At 45.2% G+C, this 17133-nt stretch overlaps 1 protein-coding gene and 1 long non-coding RNA gene across 2 annotated transcripts in view; both read right to left on the reverse strand.

The window, feature by feature from the left end:
• Positions 1–6178: 6178 nt before the first annotated feature.
• LOC120946660 lies at positions 6179–9621 on the reverse strand. Its single transcript, XR_005750778.1, has 2 exons — positions 8278–9621; positions 6179–6378 (listed from the first exon to the last, which is right to left on the reverse strand). It is a non-coding gene; the product is annotated as an uncharacterized LOC120946660 (long non-coding RNA).
• Positions 9622–9815: 194 nt separating this feature from the next.
• Positions 9816–17133, reverse strand: part of SFRP5 (secreted frizzled related protein 5) — a 99391-nt gene continuing 92073 nt past the window's right edge. The window contains exon 3 of the mRNA XM_040361270.1: positions 9816–10400. Within this exon, the coding sequence (XP_040217204.1) occupies positions 10048–10400 (353 nt within the window). The 3' untranslated portion in view covers positions 9816–10047. The remainder of the gene's footprint in view (positions 10401–17133) is intronic.

Consider the following 17133-nt stretch of genomic DNA (forward strand, 5'->3'; position numbering starts at 1 on the left):
TTAAGTTATAAAAATAAATATTAACAACTTTATCCGTGCCCAAAAATGCAGCCTGCCCATGTCTACCAATGCAGCATGTCCCCCCACTTTGCAGCCAGAGTCCCCCCACTTTGCAGCCAGAGTCCCCCCACTTTGCAGCCAGAGTCCCCCCACAATTGCAGCCTACCTGTGATGGGTAGGAGAGGAGCCGGAGCCGCCGCCACCTGGTTGTTCAAACCGTGGGGAACAGAACGGCTTTCAATTCAATAGCTGTGTTCCCTGCCGCGCGCGTCATATACAGCCCCTACCCCCTTGTCCGGGAAACATTGATAGACAGATCACCCGTCCAATCCTGGGAAGGGTGATCTGTCTATCAAAGTGCCCGGACAATGGGGAGGGGCTGTATATGACGCACGCAGCGGTTAACACAGCTATTGAATTGAAAGCTGTTAAGTTCCCTGCGGTTTGAACAACCAGGCGGCGGCGACAGCAGCGGCGACTCTCCTCTGCTCTCCCCCCCCCCCCCCCCCTGCTCCCAGGCAGCCCACACTCGCCAGCCCTCAAAATTCACTCGCAAAATGCGAGCAGGCGAGTGTAAATTTTGAGGGCTGGTCTACAGTACATGTTTCCCTTTGTTTTGTATCTTCACCTCAATCTGCTTGATAGGCAGAATATGAATCCCTTTTGTATTTGTATATAATTTCCTTTTTTCCCCCTAAATATACATCATTATTGCAAGTTCAATTTGTTTCCTCAAATCTCATCTTCATTAACGCGTAGCATGCGGCGCGGCGGCGGAGGCGCCGAACAAGAAGTGCAACACATCTGTTGTTTTAGCAAATGAAATAATTTACTTTCAAACTTAATATTACAGGATTAAAATTACTTTGTAAGGAACACAATCAGTCGTAAAATACAATGCAACTTTTATATAGAAGATGTGCTTGTGGTTGTGAATGTTGGTGGAGCTTTGTTGAGAGAATTTTTTTATGACTAAAAATGTTTTATGTGTAAAAAAAAAAAAAAAAAAAATTTTATGACTAAAAATGTTTTATGTGTAAAAAAACAAAACAATTTTTTTTTTTTTATGACTAAAAATGTTTTATGTGTAAAAAAAAAAATAAAAAAAATAATAAGCTTTGCCCAGTTCAGATTGTCAGCCTGGAAAAAGGTGTTCTTTATAAGATTCTATGCTAAAATATACATTGACACGAATCACTTTCTGATAAGAAAAACGATAACTTGAACCGGAATATAAACATTCGAACATAAAAATAGTACCACTGCGGGGCCCGTTCCCAGAATATATTTTTTAACCACTTAAGACCCGGACCTTTATGCAGGTAAAGGACCTGGGCAGTTTTTGCGATTCGGCACTACGTCGCTTTAACTGACAATTGCGCGATCGTGCGACGTGGCTCCCAAACAACATTGGCGTCCTTTTTTCCCCACAAATAGAGCTTTCCTTTGGTGGTATTTGATCACCTCTGCGGTTTTTATTTTTTGCGCTATAAACAAAAATAGAGCGACAATTTTGAAAAAAATTCTATATTTTTTACTTTTTGCTATAATAAATATCCCCCAAAAATATATAAAAAAATATTTTTTTCCTCAGTTTAGGCCGATACGTATTCTTCTACCTATTTTTGGTAAAAAAAATCGCAATAAGCATTTTCGATTGGTTTGCGCAAAATTTATAGCGTTTACAAAACAGGGGATAGTTTTATTGCATGTTTATTATTTTTTTTTTTTACTACTAATGGCGGCAATCAGCGTTTTTTTTTGTGACCGCGACATTATGGCGGACACTTCGGACAATTTTGACACATTTTTGGGAACATTGTCATTTTCACAGCAAAAAATGCTATAAAAATGCACCGATTACTGTGAAAATGACAGTGCAGTTTGGGAGTTAACCACTAGGGGGCACTGTATGAGTTATGTGTGACCTCATATGTTTTTCTAACTGTAGGGGGGCGGGGATGAACGTGTGACATCATTGATCGTGTTTCCCTATATTAGGGAACACAAGATCAATGAAGCTGCCACAGTGAAGAACAGGGAAGCTGTGTTTACACTCACCTCTCCCCATTCTTTAGTTCCGGGGACCGATCGCAGGACTCCGGCGGTGATTGGGTTCGCGGGTCCCGTGGCCGCGGTCACGGAGCTTCGGACGTGCCCGCGACCCACGGCTGGGCACTTAAAGAGGACGTACAGGTACGTGCTTGTGCCCAGCCGTGCCATTCTGCCGATGTATATCTGCAGGAGGCGGTCCTTAAGTGGTTAAAAGGCTTATTTCCCGTAAAAAAAAATCATATCCACTGGATGTCACAAAACAAATGGAAGTTCAAAGCAATTATAAAAAAGCCTTAAAAATATTTGATACATTTGATACCTTTAAACCATTTCATTCATCACAGGCCAATAACATTGTAAAGACTTTCACTAACAAATGCCACACCATACATTATGTGTTGCAAGTAAGAACAAGGGGCTACAATGAAATTTCCTGGTGCCAACATGGCAGCACACACATGGTACAACCCCCCAACCTACATTGCCTTGAAAAAGTATTCATACCCCTTGAAATTTGCCACATTTTGTCGTTTCAACCAAAAACTTAAATGTATTTTATTGGGATTTTATGTGATAGACCAACACAAAGTGTCACATAATTGTGAAGTGAAAGGAAAATGATAAATGGTTTTCATTTATTTTTACAAATAAATATGTGAAAAGTGTGGGGGGGGGGGACATTTTTATTTAGTCCCCTTTACTCTGATACCCCCTAACTAAAATCTAGTGGAACCAATTGCCTTCAGAAGTCACCTTATTAGTAAATAGAGTCCCCCCGTGTGTCATTTAATCTCAGCTGTTCTGTGAAGCCCTCAGAGGTTTGTTAGAGAACCTTAGTGAACACACCAGACAGGTCAGGGATAAAGTTGTGGAGAAGTATAAAGCAGGGTTAGGTTATAATAAAATTCTCCCAAGCTTTGAACATCTCAGGCCCTGTACACACGATCAGTCCATCCGATGAAAATGGTCCGAAGGACCGTTTTCATCGGTTCACCGAAGAAGCAGACTAATGGTCTGATGTGCCTACACACCATCAGTTTAAAAACCGATCGAGTCCAACGCGGTGACGTAAAACACAACGATGTGCAGAGAAAAATTAAGTTCAATGCTTCCAAGCATGCGTCAATTTGATTCTGAGCATGCACAGGTTTTGATGCTTTTGCGTACTAACCGTCGGTTTTGACCGATCGGTTAGGCGTCCATCGGATTTAATTTAAATTTTGCGACCGAAGGATAACGGACCGATGGGGCCCACACACGGTCGGTTTGGACCGATGAAACTGAACTTCAGTCCGTTTTCATCGGTTTTGATCGACCGTGTGTACAAGGCCTCACAGAGATCTGTTCAATCCATCATCGGAAAATGGAAACACCCCCAAAAAGACTTGCAGCTGTAATTTCAGTGAAAGGGGGTTCTACAAAGTTTTGACTCCGGGGGGCGCCATACAAATGTACCCCCCACACTTTTCACATATTTATTTGTAAAAAAATTGAAAACAATTTATCATTTTCCTTCCACTTCACAATTATGTGACACTTTGTGTTAGTCCATCACATAAAATCCCAATAAAATACATTTACATTTTTGGTTGTAACATGGGAAAATGTGGAGAATTTCATGGGGTATGAATACTTTTTCAAGGCACTGTACTTCCTCCCACAAGACCAGTGCGAAGGTATAGTATAGTCAAGTGTTGACACTCACAAAGCAGCCCGTTGCTGGTGTTTGTTTGCTGTTTGCCTCACCCACAGTGGGAGTGCTTGTGACCATCCTTGGGTTAATGTGGAAGGCAAGTCAAAACCCAACTAAGGTTCGATCCATTCCCCCCCCATTCTAAGGCCGGGTTCACACTATTGCGAATTGGATGTACTAAACCATCATCCTAAACCAGGGGTCTCCAAACTTATTATACAAAGGGCCAGTTTACTCTCCTTAAAACTTTAGGAGGGCCGGAACTGTGGCCATCAGGAGTAGAAAAAGTTCCAGCATCAGCTGGTGTAAACAATGCCCCATCACTGGTGTCATTGGGCCCCATTATTGATAGAATTGGGAGGAATTGTGCCCCATCACTGGTGTCATTGGGCCCCATTGTTGATAGAATTGGGAGGAATTGAGCCCTATCACTGGTGTCATTGGGCCCCATTGTTGATAGAATTGAGAGGAATTTTTCCCTATCACTGGTGTCATTGGGCCCCATTGTTGATAGAATTGGGAGGAATTGTGCCCCATCACTGGTGTCATTGGGCCCCATTGTTGATAGAATTGGGAGCAATTGAGCCCTATCACTGGTGTCATTGGGCCCCATTGTTGATAGAATTGGGAGGAATTGAGCCCTATCACTGGTGTCATTGGGCCCCATTGTTGATAGAATTGGGAGGAATTGTGCCCCATCACTGGTGTCATTGGGCCCCATTGTTGATAGAATTGAGAGGAATTTTTCCCTATCACTGGTGTCATTGGGCCCCATTGTTGATAGAATTGGGAGGAATTGTGCCCCATCACTGGTGTCATTGGGCCCCATTGTTGATAGAATTGGGAGGAATTGTGCCCCATCACTGGTGTCATTGGGCCCCATTGTTGATAGAATTGGGAGCAATTGTGCCCTATCACTGGTGTCATTGGGCCCCATTGTTGATAGAATTGGGAGGAATTGTGCCCCATCACTGGTGTCATTGGGCCCCATTGTTGATAGAATTGGGAGCAATTGTGCCCTATCACTGGTGTCATTGGGCCCCATTGTTGATAGAATTGGGAGGAATTGTGCCCCATCACTGGTGTCATTGGGCCCCTTTATTGATAGAATTGGGAGGAATTTTGCCCCATCACTGGTGTCATTGGGCCCCTTTGTTGATAGAATTGGGAGGAATTTTGCCCCATCACTGGTGTCATTGGGCCCCATTGTATATATAATTGGGAGGAATTGTGCCCCATCACTGGTGTCATTGGGCCCCATTGTTGATATAATTGGGAGGAATTGGGCCCCATCACTGGTGTCATTGGGCCCCTTTATTAATAGAATTGGGGGGAATTGTGCCCTATCACTGGTGTCATTGGACCCCATTGTTGATAGAATTGGGAGGAATTGTGCCCCATCACTGGTGTCATGGGGCCCCTTTATTGATAGAATTGGGGGGAATTGTGCCCCATCACTGGTGTCATTGGGCCCCATTGTTGATAGAATTGGGAGGAATTGTGCCCCATCACTGGTGTCATTGGGCCCCATTGTTGATAGAATTGGGAGGAATTGTGCCCTATCACTGGTGTCATTGGGCCCCATCGTTGGTGTCATTGTGAGCAATTGTGACCCATGTTGGTGTCATTGGAAGGAATGGTCCCCCATCATTGGTGTTATTGGGCCCCATTGTTGGTGTCATTGGGAAGAACTCTTTGTTGGTGTCAGTGAATGAAATAGTGCCCCAAGGGCCAGATAAAATCAAGCAAAGGGCGGCATCCGGCCCCCGGGCCGAAGTTTGGAGACCACTGTCCCAAACCATGGCAATTCCTAAAACTCAGGCCAGTACTGTGGAATCGGAGAGCGTTTTAATATGAGATTTTTCATGGCCATGCAAAGCCTACAGAGGACCTCTAAATCACACTAGAGCTGTTCCATTCATGACCCCATAAGCAATAATTCAAGGACAATGCACTGATCTTGGATATACAGCGTCGGGGGCTAGGAGGGGAGTTTTAGCCCCCGACGCTGTTTTAGATTTACACAATTTTCCCTCTGTGGAACATTTTTCTTTCCTTTTCTGGTTATGAACCTACAATAGACCCAATGGGCCCATTTCTCAAGCTACAGCCCCTCTCCTATTACCGGTCATTAGCTAGCTACATGGTGTTTGTGGTTACAAAAAAAAAGAGAAATAGTTCCTGGCTCTCTGACTTGATATCATTCATCATTTAAGTTATTTCGGAATACATCTGCCCAGTCACGATTCAGCAATTTTCTGTAGAAGTTTTTTTTACCAGTGTCAAACTTCGGTCTTAATGCATTAGAATAGATAACGCATATATATGAGTTGTTGGTGCTGCACACCCCGATTCCTCAAATTGGATAGAAGATCCCTCAATGGGTTTTTTTTTTAGCAGCAAGATGATATTAGAAACAAGTAACAATGATTTTCTTAAAAATTAGTCTTTCTTTATTTGTATCATGATATCAAATATAGGCATGGATGCATAGGAGTCGTAAAAAGCAATTCTTGGCCTTGACTTGGCCTTGACTTGGCCTTGACATAAAAACCATATCTCATCTCAAGTTATATATAAAACCACAGAACTTGTGTAGAATTTCACATGATAACCCTACACGTTTCGACCTATTTTCGACCAACATTTTTATTTCTTTATTTGTATCATAGTATCAAATATGGGCATGGATGCATAGGAGTCGTAAAAAGCAATTCTTGGCCTTGACATAAAAAACATATCTCATCAACAATAGGAAAATTGCACATGAACTCAAGTTATATATAAAACTATAGAACTTGTGTGGAACTTCAAATGATAACCCTACACGTTTCGACCTATTTGGGTAAAGGTCTTCTTCAGGGAAATGTATTCTATGCCAAAAAGAAAAAAAAAAGATTTATGAATTATACTGTCTATGAATGTATCATTATTTTGCATTAGTCATTATATTCTGTTAGGGTTGGAGTTAGGGGTAAGGGTTTTTCCTTGAAGAATAAGGCAAGGATTCAGGAATTGGAACAGGGACCTCCCCCAGAGGTCAAAGGTCAGAAGGCGGGTTCCCAAAAGTCAAAGGTCACGAGGCGTGGCTGATCCACCCCCACCAAAGTGTACCGCCTACCTCAACTAAGTCAGGGAATGATCAAGTCGGGGAAAGTGTCCCTTCTTGACGAGGAAGTTACATTCCATAGCCAAGACGAGTTTCTTCAACGATAGGAAAATTTCACATGAACTCAAGTTATATATAAAACCATAGAACTTGTGTAGAATTTCACATGATAACCCTACACGTTTCGGACTATTTGGGTAAAGGTCTTCTTCAGGGAAATGTATTCTATGAATGTATCATTATTTTGCATAGTCATTATATTCTGTTAGGGTTAGGGTTAGGGTTTTCCCTTGAAGAATAAGGCAAGGACTCAGGAATTGGAACAGGGACCTCCCCCAGAGGTCAAAGGTCAGAAGTAGGGTACCCAGAGGTCAAAGGTCACGAGGCGTGGCTGATCCACCCCCACCAAAGTGTACCGCCTACCTCAACTAAGTCAGGGAATGTACAAGTCGGGGAAATTGTCCCTTCTTGACGAGAAAGTTACATTCCATAGCCATATATATAAAACCATAGAACTTGTGTAGAATTTCACATGATAACCCTACACGTTTTGACCTATTTGGATAAAGGTCTTCTTCAGGGGAATTTATTCTATGCGAAAAAGAAAAAAAAAGATTTATGAATTATACTGTCTATGAATGTATCATTGTTTTGCATAGTCATTATATTCTGTAAGGCCCTGTACACACAACTGGTTCATCCGATGAGAATGGTCCGACGGACCGTTTTCATCGGTCCACCGCTGAAGTGGCCTGATGGTCTGATGTGTGTACACACCATCAGTTCAAAAACCGATCGGGTCAGAACGCGGTGACGTAAAACACACGACGTGCTGAAAAAAAACCCCGAAGTTCAATGCTTCCAAGCATGCGTCGACTTGATTCTGAGCATGCACAGGTTTTGAACCGATGCTTTTGTGTACTAACCATCGGTTTGGCCCGATCGGACAGTGGTCCATCGGTTCGATTTTAAAGCAAGTTTTAAAATTTTGGTCCGAAGGACAAAAGACCGATGGGCCGTACACACGGTCGGTTTGGACCGATGAAACTGAACCTCGGTCCATTCTCATCGGTTTTGACCGGTCGTGTGTACGCGGCCTTAGGGTTAGGGTTAGGTTTGGGGTTAGAGCTTAGGGTTTTCCCTTGAAGAATAAGGCTAGGACTCAGGATTTGGCACAAGGTCCTCCCCCAGAGGTCAAAGGTCAGAAGGCGGGTTCCCAAAGTTCAAAGGTCATGAGTTATGGCTGACCCACCCCCACCAAAGTGTACCGCCTACCTCAACTAAGTCGGGAAATGAACAAGTTGGGGAAAGTGTCCCTTCTTGACGAGAAAGTTACATTCCATAGCCAGACGAATTGCTGTTCATCTAAAAACACTAGAACTTGTGTAGAATTTCACATGATAACCCTACACGTTTCGACCTATTTGGGTAATGGTCTTCTTCAGGGGAATTTATTAATTGCTTTTCATCTAAAAAACACTGCACGCCTGCGTCCATGCCTATATTTGATATTATGATACAAATAAAGAAAGACAAATTTTTATGAAAATCATTGTTACTTGTTTCCAATATCATCTTGCTGCTAAAAAAAAAAACTTCAAAATTAGTCTTTCTCCATTTGTATCATAGTATCAAATATAGGCATGGATGCATAGGAGTCGTAAAAAGCAATTCTTGGCCTTGACATAAAAAAACATATCTCATCAACAATAGGAAAATTACACATGAACTCAAATTATATATAAAACCATAGAACTTGTGTAGAATTTCACATGATAACCCTACACGTTTCGACCTATTTGGGTAAAGGTCTTCTTCAGGGGGATTTATTCTATGCAAAAAAGAAAAAAACAAATTATGAATTATACTGTCTATGAATGTATCATTATTTTGCATAGTCATTATATTCTGTTATAATGGAGTTAACTGTGTATGTTTACCACTTCTTGATGAGAAAGTTACATTCCATAGCCAGACGAATTGCTTTTCATCTAAAAACACTCCACGCCTCATCAACAATAGGAAAATTACACATGAACTCAAGTTATATATTAAAACCATAGAACTTGTGTAGAATTTCACATTATAACCCTACACGTTTCGACCTATTTGGGTAAATGTCTTCTTCACAGGAATTGCTTTTCATCTAAAAACACTCCACGCCTGCGTCCATGCCTATATTTGATATCATGATACAAATAAAGAAAGACTAATTTTTAAGAAAATCATTGTTACTTGTTTCTAATATCATCTTGCTGCTAAAAAAAACCTTCAAAATTAGTCTTTCTCCATTTGTATCATAGTATCAAATATGGGCATGGATGCATAGGAGTCGTAAAAAGCAATTCTGGCCTTGACATAAAACACATATCTCATCAACAATAGGAAAATTGCACATTGAACTCAAATTATATATAAAACCACAGAACTTGTGTAGAATCTCACATGATAACCCTACACGTTTCGACCTATTTGGGTAAAGGTCTTCTTCAGGGGAATTTATTAATTGCTTTTCATCTAAAAACACTCCACGCCTGCATCCATGCCTATATTTGATATTATGATACAAATAAAGAAAGACTCATTTTTAGGAAAATCATTGTTACTTGAACTCAAGTTATATATTAAAACCATAGAACTTGTGTAGAATTTCACATGATAACCCTACACGTTTCGACCTATTTGGGTAAAGGTCTTCTTCAGGGAAATTTATTAATTGCTTTTCATCTAAAAAACACTCCACGCCTGCGTCCATGCCTATATTCGATATTATGATACAAATAAAGAGACTAATTTTTAAGAAAATCATTGTTACTTGTTTCTAATATCATCTTGCTGCTAAAAAAAAAACGTTGAGGGATCTTCTATTCAATTTAAAGGCCTTCATGCATTAGCCTCAGGGAATGATAAACCATGGCTTTCAACAACTGTGAATGTTAGACATTTTTAGTTTTTTTTTTGTTTTTTTTTGTATTTCTTTTTGTCGTTTTTGGTTTCCCAACGTCTCATCTTGCAAAGATCCCATTCTTCACCCTGTCTCTTGTATTACTCACAATGACTACTACCCTAGTGTTCTCGGTATGGTAAGCGGAGTATGCTATGTTACTGCTATTGCTAAGATATAAAGTCCATTTGGTAAGGCTGGGTGAGGGTTTCTTCTTTCTTCTCACAAGTTCTCTAGATGTCCCTCTTAGCGGAAAGACCCTAAGTGTGACCCCGCGCTGTGGGAAATGGTTTCGGAGCAGGGGTAGGTGAACATGAAGTTGACGGCGTACTTCATGTCTTTGCTTTTCTTGTCCCACTTGTAGATGGCGGTCAGCAGAAGCTTATTGTCCACCTTGCGGCCCATGATGAGGAAGCTGCCGCTCGGGTTCTCCAGCTGGGGGCACGGGCACCCCGCCGCGTTCTTGATGTACAAAACCAGCTTGCGGAACTCTTTCCTCTTTAGCTTCCCCGCTTTCAAGACTTTCTTTTTCTTCTGAGCCGCGATGAGCTTTCGGTCTCCGTTCTCAATCTTCACCTCTTTGATTCGCATCCGTACAACTGGAAAGAATTCAAGAAAATAAAATGGTCAGTCGGGACAATGGAAAAAAAAAAAGTTAGATGTCTACGTCACTGTGTGGTGGAGTTGCCGTCTATTTTTCCTTATCAAGAAAGTAATTCATTCTGCTTCAAGACAAAAAAAAAGAAACAAAGTGCTTTGTAAGCGATGTTTAACGTGCCAGAACATTACATAATGGAGAGAACGAGGCTCCCTTCCCCCTCCACAAATGTACTTTAATCATTCCTGTGCATTGCCCTATTGGCCAAATATGTACTCCCCCAACCCCCCCCCCTGGTTTGTCCTCCTTTTTCTCTTTTCCTTCCCCTCTTTCTCTTTTCATTTTTAACCAACCCTTTCCTTCCCACTTCCCCCTTTTCGCTTTCCCTTCTTGTTATGCCCCCCCTTTTCCCTCCTCCTTTCTTCTTCCTTCCTACCCCTCCTCTTCTCCCCCCCCCCCCTTGATTTGTCCTCCTTTTTCTCTTCTCCTTCCCCTCTTTCTCTTTTCATTTTTAACCAACCCTTTCCTTCCCACTTCCCCCTTTTCGCTTTCCCTTCTTCTTATGGCCCCCCCCTTTTCGCACCCCCCTTCTTCTTCCTTCCTACCCCTCCTCTTTTCCCCCAACCCCCCCCCCCTTGATTTGTCCTCCTTTTTCTCTTCTCCTACCCCTCTTTCTCTTTTAATTTTTAATCAACCCTTTCCTTCCCACTTCCCCCTTTTCGCTTTCCCTTCTTGTTATGCCCCCCCCCTTTTCCCTCCTCCCTTCTTCTTCCTTCCTACCCCTCCTCTTCTCCCCCAACCCCCCCCCCCCCTTGATTTGTCCTCCTTTTTCTCTTCTCCTACTCCTCTTTCTCTTTTCCTTTTTAACCAACCCTTTCCTTCCCACTTCCCCCTTTTCACTTTCCATTCTTGTTATGCCCCCCCCCCTTTTCCCTCCTCCCTTCTTCCTTCCTTCCTACCCCTCCTCTTCCCCCCCCCCATGATTTGTCCTCCTTTTTCTCTTCTCCTTCCCCTCTTTCTCTTTTCCATTTTAACCAACCCTTTCCTTCCCACTTCCCCCTTTTCGCTTTCCCTTCTTGTTATGCCCCCCCCCTTTTTTCTCCTCCCTTCTTTTTCCTTCCTACTCCTCCTCTACTCCCCCAACCTCCCCCCTTGAATTGTCCCCCTTTTTCCCTTTTCCTTCCCCTCTTTCTCTTTTCATTTTTAACCAACCCTTTCCTTCCCACTTCCCCCTTTTCGCTTTCCCTACTTGCTATGCCCCCCCCTTTTCCCTCCTCCCTTCTTCTTCCTTCCTACCCCTCCTCTACTCCCCCAACCCCCCCCCCCCCCCCTCCTGATTTGTCCTCCTTTTTCTCTTCTCCTTCCCCTCTATCTCTTTTCATTTTTAACCAACCCTTTCCTTCCCACTTCCCCCTTTTCGCTTTCCCTTCTTGTTATGCCCCGCCCCCTTTTCCCTCCTCCCTTCTTCTTCCTTCCTTCCTACCTACCCCTCCTCTTCTCCCCCCCCCTTGATTTGTCCTCCTTTTTCTCTTCTCCTTCCCCTCTTTCTCTTTTCATTTTTAACCAACCCTTTCCTTCCCACTTCCCCCTTTTCGCTTTCCCTTCTTGTTATGCCCCCCCCTTTTCCCTCCTCCATTCTTTTTCCTTCATACCCCTCCTCTTCTCCCCCCCCCCCCCCCCCCTTGATTTGTCCTCCTTTTTCTCTTCTCCTTCCCCTCTTTCTCTTTTCATTTTTAACCAACCCTTTCCTTCCCACTTCCCCCTTTTCGCTTTCCCTACTTGCTATGCCCCCCCTTTTCCCTCCTCCCTTCTTCTTCCTTCCTACCCCTCCTCTACTCCCCCACCCCCCCCCCCCCTCCTGATTTGTCCTCCTTTTTCTCTTCTCCTACCCCTCTATCTCTTTTCATTTTTAACCAACCCTTTCCTTCCCACTTCCCCCTTTTCGCTTTCCCTTCTTGTTATGCCCCCCCTTTTCCCTCCTCCCTTCTTCTTCCTTCCTTCCTACCTACCCCTCCTCTTCCCCCCCCCCTTGATTTGTCCTCCTTTTTCTCTTCTCCTTCCCCTCTTTCTCTTTTCATTTTTAACCAACCCTTTCCTTCCCACTTGCCCCTTTTTCGCTTTCCCTTCCTGTTATGTCCCCCCCCCTTTTCCCTCCTCCCTTCTTCTTCCTTCCTACTCCTCCTCTACTCCCCCAACCTCCCCCCTTGATTTGTCCTCCTTTTTCTCTTCTCCTTCCCCTCTTTCTCTTTTCATTTTTAACCAACCCTTTCCTTCCCACTTCCCCCTTTTCGCTTTCCCTTCTTGTTATGCCCCCCCCCTTTTCCCTCCTCCCTTCTTCTTCCTTCCTTCCTACCTACCCCTCCTCTACTCCCCCAACCCCCCCCCCTTGATTTGTCCTCCTTTTTCTCTTCTCCTTCCCCTCTTTCTCTTTTCATTTTTAACCAACTCTTCCCACTTCCCCCTTTTCGCTTTCCCTTCCTGTTATGCCCCCCCCCCTTTTCCCTCCTCCCTTCTTTTTCCTTCCTACCCCTCCTCTTTTCCCCCAACCCCCCCCCCCCCCTGATTTGTCCTCCTTTTTCTCTTCTCCTTCCCCTCTTTCTCCTTTCATTTTTAACCAACCCTTTCCTTCCCACTTCCCCCTTTTCGCTTTCCCTTCTTGTTATGCCCCGCCCCCTTTTTCCCTCCTCCCTTCTTCTTCCTTCCTTCCTACCTACCCCTCCTCTTCTCCCCCCCTTGATTTGTCCTCCTTTTTCTCTTCTCCTTCCCCTCTTTCTCTTTTCATTTTTAACCAACCCTTTCCTTCCCACTTCCCCCTTTTCGCTTTCCCTTCTTGTTATGCCCCCCCCTTTTCCCTCCTCCATTCTTTTTCCTTCATACCCCTCCTCTTCTCCCCCAACCCCCCCCCTTGATTTGTCCTCCTTTTTCTCTTCTCCTTCCCCTCTTTCTCTTTTCATTTTTAACCAACCCTTTCCTTCCCACTTCCCCCTTTTCGCTTTCCCTACTTGCTATGCCCCCCCTTTTCCCTCCTCCCTTCTTCTTCCTTCCTACCCCTCCTCTTTTCCCCCACCCCCCCCCCCCTGATTTGTCCTCCTTTTTCTCTTCTCCTTCCCCTCTTTCTCCTTTCATTTTTAACCAACCCTTTCCTTCCCACTTCCCCCCTTTTCGCTTTCCCTTCTTGTTATGCCCCGCCCCCTTTTTCCCTCCTCCCTTCTTCTTCCTTCCTTCCTACCTACCCCTCCTCTTCTCCCCCCCCTTGATTTGTCCTCCTTTTTCTCTTCTCCTTCCCCTCTTTCTCTTTCATTTTTAACCAACCCTTTCCTTCCCACTTCCCCCTTTTCGCTTTCCTTCTTGTTATGCCCCCCCCTTTTCCCTCCTCCCTTCTTTTTCCTTCATACCCCTCCTCTTCTCCCCCAACCCCCCCCCCTTGATTTGTCCTCCTTTTTCTCTTCTCCTTCCCCTCTTTCTCTTTTCATTTTTAACCAACCCTTTCCTTCCCACTTCCCCCTTTTCGCTTTCCCTACTTGCTATGCCCCCCCTTTTCCCTCCTCCCTTCTTCTTCCTTCCTCCCCCTCCTCTACTCCCCCAACCCCCCCCCCCCTCCTGATTTGTCCTCCTTTTCTCTTCTCCTACCCCTCTATCTCTTTTCATTTTTAACCAACCCTTTCCTTCCCACTTCCCCCTTTTCGTTTTCCCTTCTTGTTATGCCCCCCCTTTTCCCTCCTCCCTTCTTCTTCCTTCCTTCCTACCTACCCCTCCTCTTCTCCCCCCCCTTGATTTGTCCTCCTTTTTCTCTTCTCCTTCCCCTCTTTCTCTTTTCATTTTTAACCAACCCTTTCCTTCCCACTTGCCCCTTTTCGCTTTCCCTTCCTGTTATGTCCCCCCCCCTTTTCCCTCCTCCCTTCTTCTTCCTTCCTACTCCTCCTCTACTCCCCCAACCTCCCCCCTTGATTTGTCCTCCTTTTTCTCTTCTCCTTCCCCTCTTTCTCTTTTCATTTTTAACCAACCCTTTCCTTCCCACTTCCCCCTTTTCGCTTTCCCTTCTTGTTATGCCCCCCCCCCTTTTCCCTCCTCCCTTCTTCTTCCTTCCTTCCTACCTACCCCTCCTCTACCCCCCCCCCCCCCCCCCCCCTTGATTTGTCCTCCTTTTTCTCTTCTCCTTCCCCTCTTTCTCTTTTCATTTTTAACCAACTCTTCCCACTTCCCCCTTTTCGCTTTCCCTTCCTGTTATGTCCCCCCCCTTTTCCCTCCTACCTTCTTCTTCCTTCCTACCCCTCCTCTTCTCCCCCAACCTCCCCCCTTGATTTGTCCTCCTTTTTCTCTTCTCCTTCCCCTCTTTCTCTTTTCATTTTTAATCAACCATTTTCTTTCCACTTCCCCCTTTTCGCTTTCCCTTCCTGTTATGTCCCCCCCCTTTTCCCTCCTCCCTTCTTTTTCCTTCCTACCCCTCCTCTTTTCCCCCAACCCCCCCCCCCTGATTTGTCCTCCTTTTTCTCTTCTCCTTCCCCTCTTTCTCCTTTCATTTTTAACCAACCCTTTCCTTCCCACTTCCCCCTTTTCGCTTTCCCTTCTTGTTATGCCCCGCCCCCTTTTCCCTCCTCCCTTCTTCTTCCTTCCTTCCTACCTACCCCTCCTCTTCCCCCCCCCCTTGATTTGTCCTCCTTTTTCTCTTCTCCTTCCCCTCTTTCTCTTTTCATTTTTAACCAACCCTTTCCTTCCCACTTCCCCCTTTTCGCTTTCCCTTCTTGTTATGCCCCCCCCCTTTTCCCTCCTCCATTCTTTTTCCTTCATACCCCTCCTCTTCTCCCCCCCCCCCCCCCCCCTTGATTTGACCTCCCTTTTCTCTTCTCCTTCCCCTCTTTCTCTTTTCATTTTTAACCAACCCTTTCCTTCCCACTTCCCCTTTTCGCTTTCCCTACTTGCTATGCCCCCCCTTTTCCCTCCTCCCTTCTTCTTCCTTCCTACCCCTCCTCTACTCCCCCAACCCCCCCCCCCCCCTCCTGATTTGTCCTCCTTTTTCTCTTCTCCTACCCCTCTATCTCTTTTCATTTTTAACCAACCCTTTCCTTCCCACTTCCCCCTTTTCGCTTTCCCTTCTTGTTATGCCCCCCCTTTTCCCTCCTCCCTTCTTCTTCCTTCCTTCCTACCTACCCCTCCTCTTCCCCCCCCCCTTGATTTGTCCTCCTTTTTCTCTTCTCCTTCCCCTCTTTCTCTTTTCATTTTTAACCAACCCTTTCCTTCCCACTTCCCCCTTTTCGCTTTCCCTTCTTGTTATGCCCCCCCCTTTTCCCTCCTCCATTCTTTTTCCTTCATACCCCTCCTCTTCTCCCCCAACCCCCCCCCCCTTGATTTGTCCTCCTTTTTCTCTTCTCCTTCCCCTCTTTCTCTTTTCATTTTTAACCAACCCTTTCCTTCCCACTTCCCCCTTTTCGCTTTCCCTACTTGCTATGCCCCCCCTTTTCCCTCCTCCCTTCTTCTTCCTTCCTACCCCTCCTCTTTTCCCCCCACCCCCCCCCCCCCTGATTTGTCCTCCTTTTTCTCTTCTCCTTCCCCTCTTTCTCCTTTCATTTTTAACCAACCCTTTCCTTCCCACTTCCCCCTTTTCGCTTTCCCTTCTTGTTATGCCCCGCCCCCTTTTCCCTCCTCCCTTCTTCTTCCTTCCTTCCTACCTACCCCTCCTCTTCTCCCCCCCCTTGATTTGTCCTCCTTTTTCTCTTCTCCTTCCCCTCTTTCTCTTTTCATTTTTAACCAACCCTTTCCTTCCCACTTCCCCCTTTTCGCTTTCCCTTCTTGTTATGCCCCCCCCTTTTCCCTCCTCCATTCTTTTTCCTTCATACCCCTCCTCTTCTCCCCCAACCCCCCCCCCTTGATTTGTCCTCCTTTTTCTCTTCTCCTTCCCCTCTTTCTCTTTTCATTTTTAACCAACCCTTTCCTTCCCACTTCCCCCTTTTCGCTTTCCCTACTTGCTATGCCCCCCCTTTTCCCTCCTCCCTTCTTCTTCCTTCCTACCCCTCCTCTACTCCCCCAACCCCCCCCCCCCCCTCCTGATTTGTCCTCCTTTTTCTCTTCTCCTACCCCTCTATCTCTTTTCATTTTTAACCAAACCTTTCCTTCCCACTTCCCCCTTTTCGCTTTCCCTTCTTGTTATGCCCCCCCTTTTCCCTCCTCCCTTCTTCTTCCTTCCTTCCTACCTACCCCTCCTCTTCTCCCCCCCCTTGATTTGTCCTCCTTTTTCTCTTCTCCTTCCCCTCTTTCTCTTTTCATTTTTAACCAACCCTTTCCTTCCCACTTGCCCCTTTTCGCTTTCCCTTCCTGTTATGTCCCCCCCCCTTTTTCCCTCCTCCCTTCTTCTTCCTTCCTACTCCTCCTCTACTCCCCCAACCTCCCCCCTTGATTTGTCCTCCTTTTTCTCTTCTCCTTCCCCTCTTTCTCTTTTCATTTTTAACCAACCCTTTCCTTCCCACTTCCCCCTTTTCGCTTTCCCTTCTTGTTATGCCCCCCCCCCCTTTTCCCTCCTCCCTTCTTCTTCCTTCCTTCCTACCTACCCCTCCTCTACTCCCCCCCCCCCCCCCCCTTGATTTGTCCTCCTTTTTCTCTTCTCCTTCCCCTCTTTCTCTTTTCATTTTTAACCAACTCTTCCCACTTCCCCCTTTTCGCTTTCCCTTCCTGTTATGTCCCCCCCCTTTTCCCTCCTACCTTCTTCTTCCTTCCTACCCCTCCTCTTCTCCCCCAACCTC

The sequence above is a fragment of the Rana temporaria genome, chromosome 8, assembly GCF_905171775.1.
Source record: "Rana temporaria chromosome 8, aRanTem1.1, whole genome shotgun sequence".
NCBI classification, from domain to species: domain Eukaryota; kingdom Metazoa; phylum Chordata; class Amphibia; order Anura; family Ranidae; genus Rana; species Rana temporaria.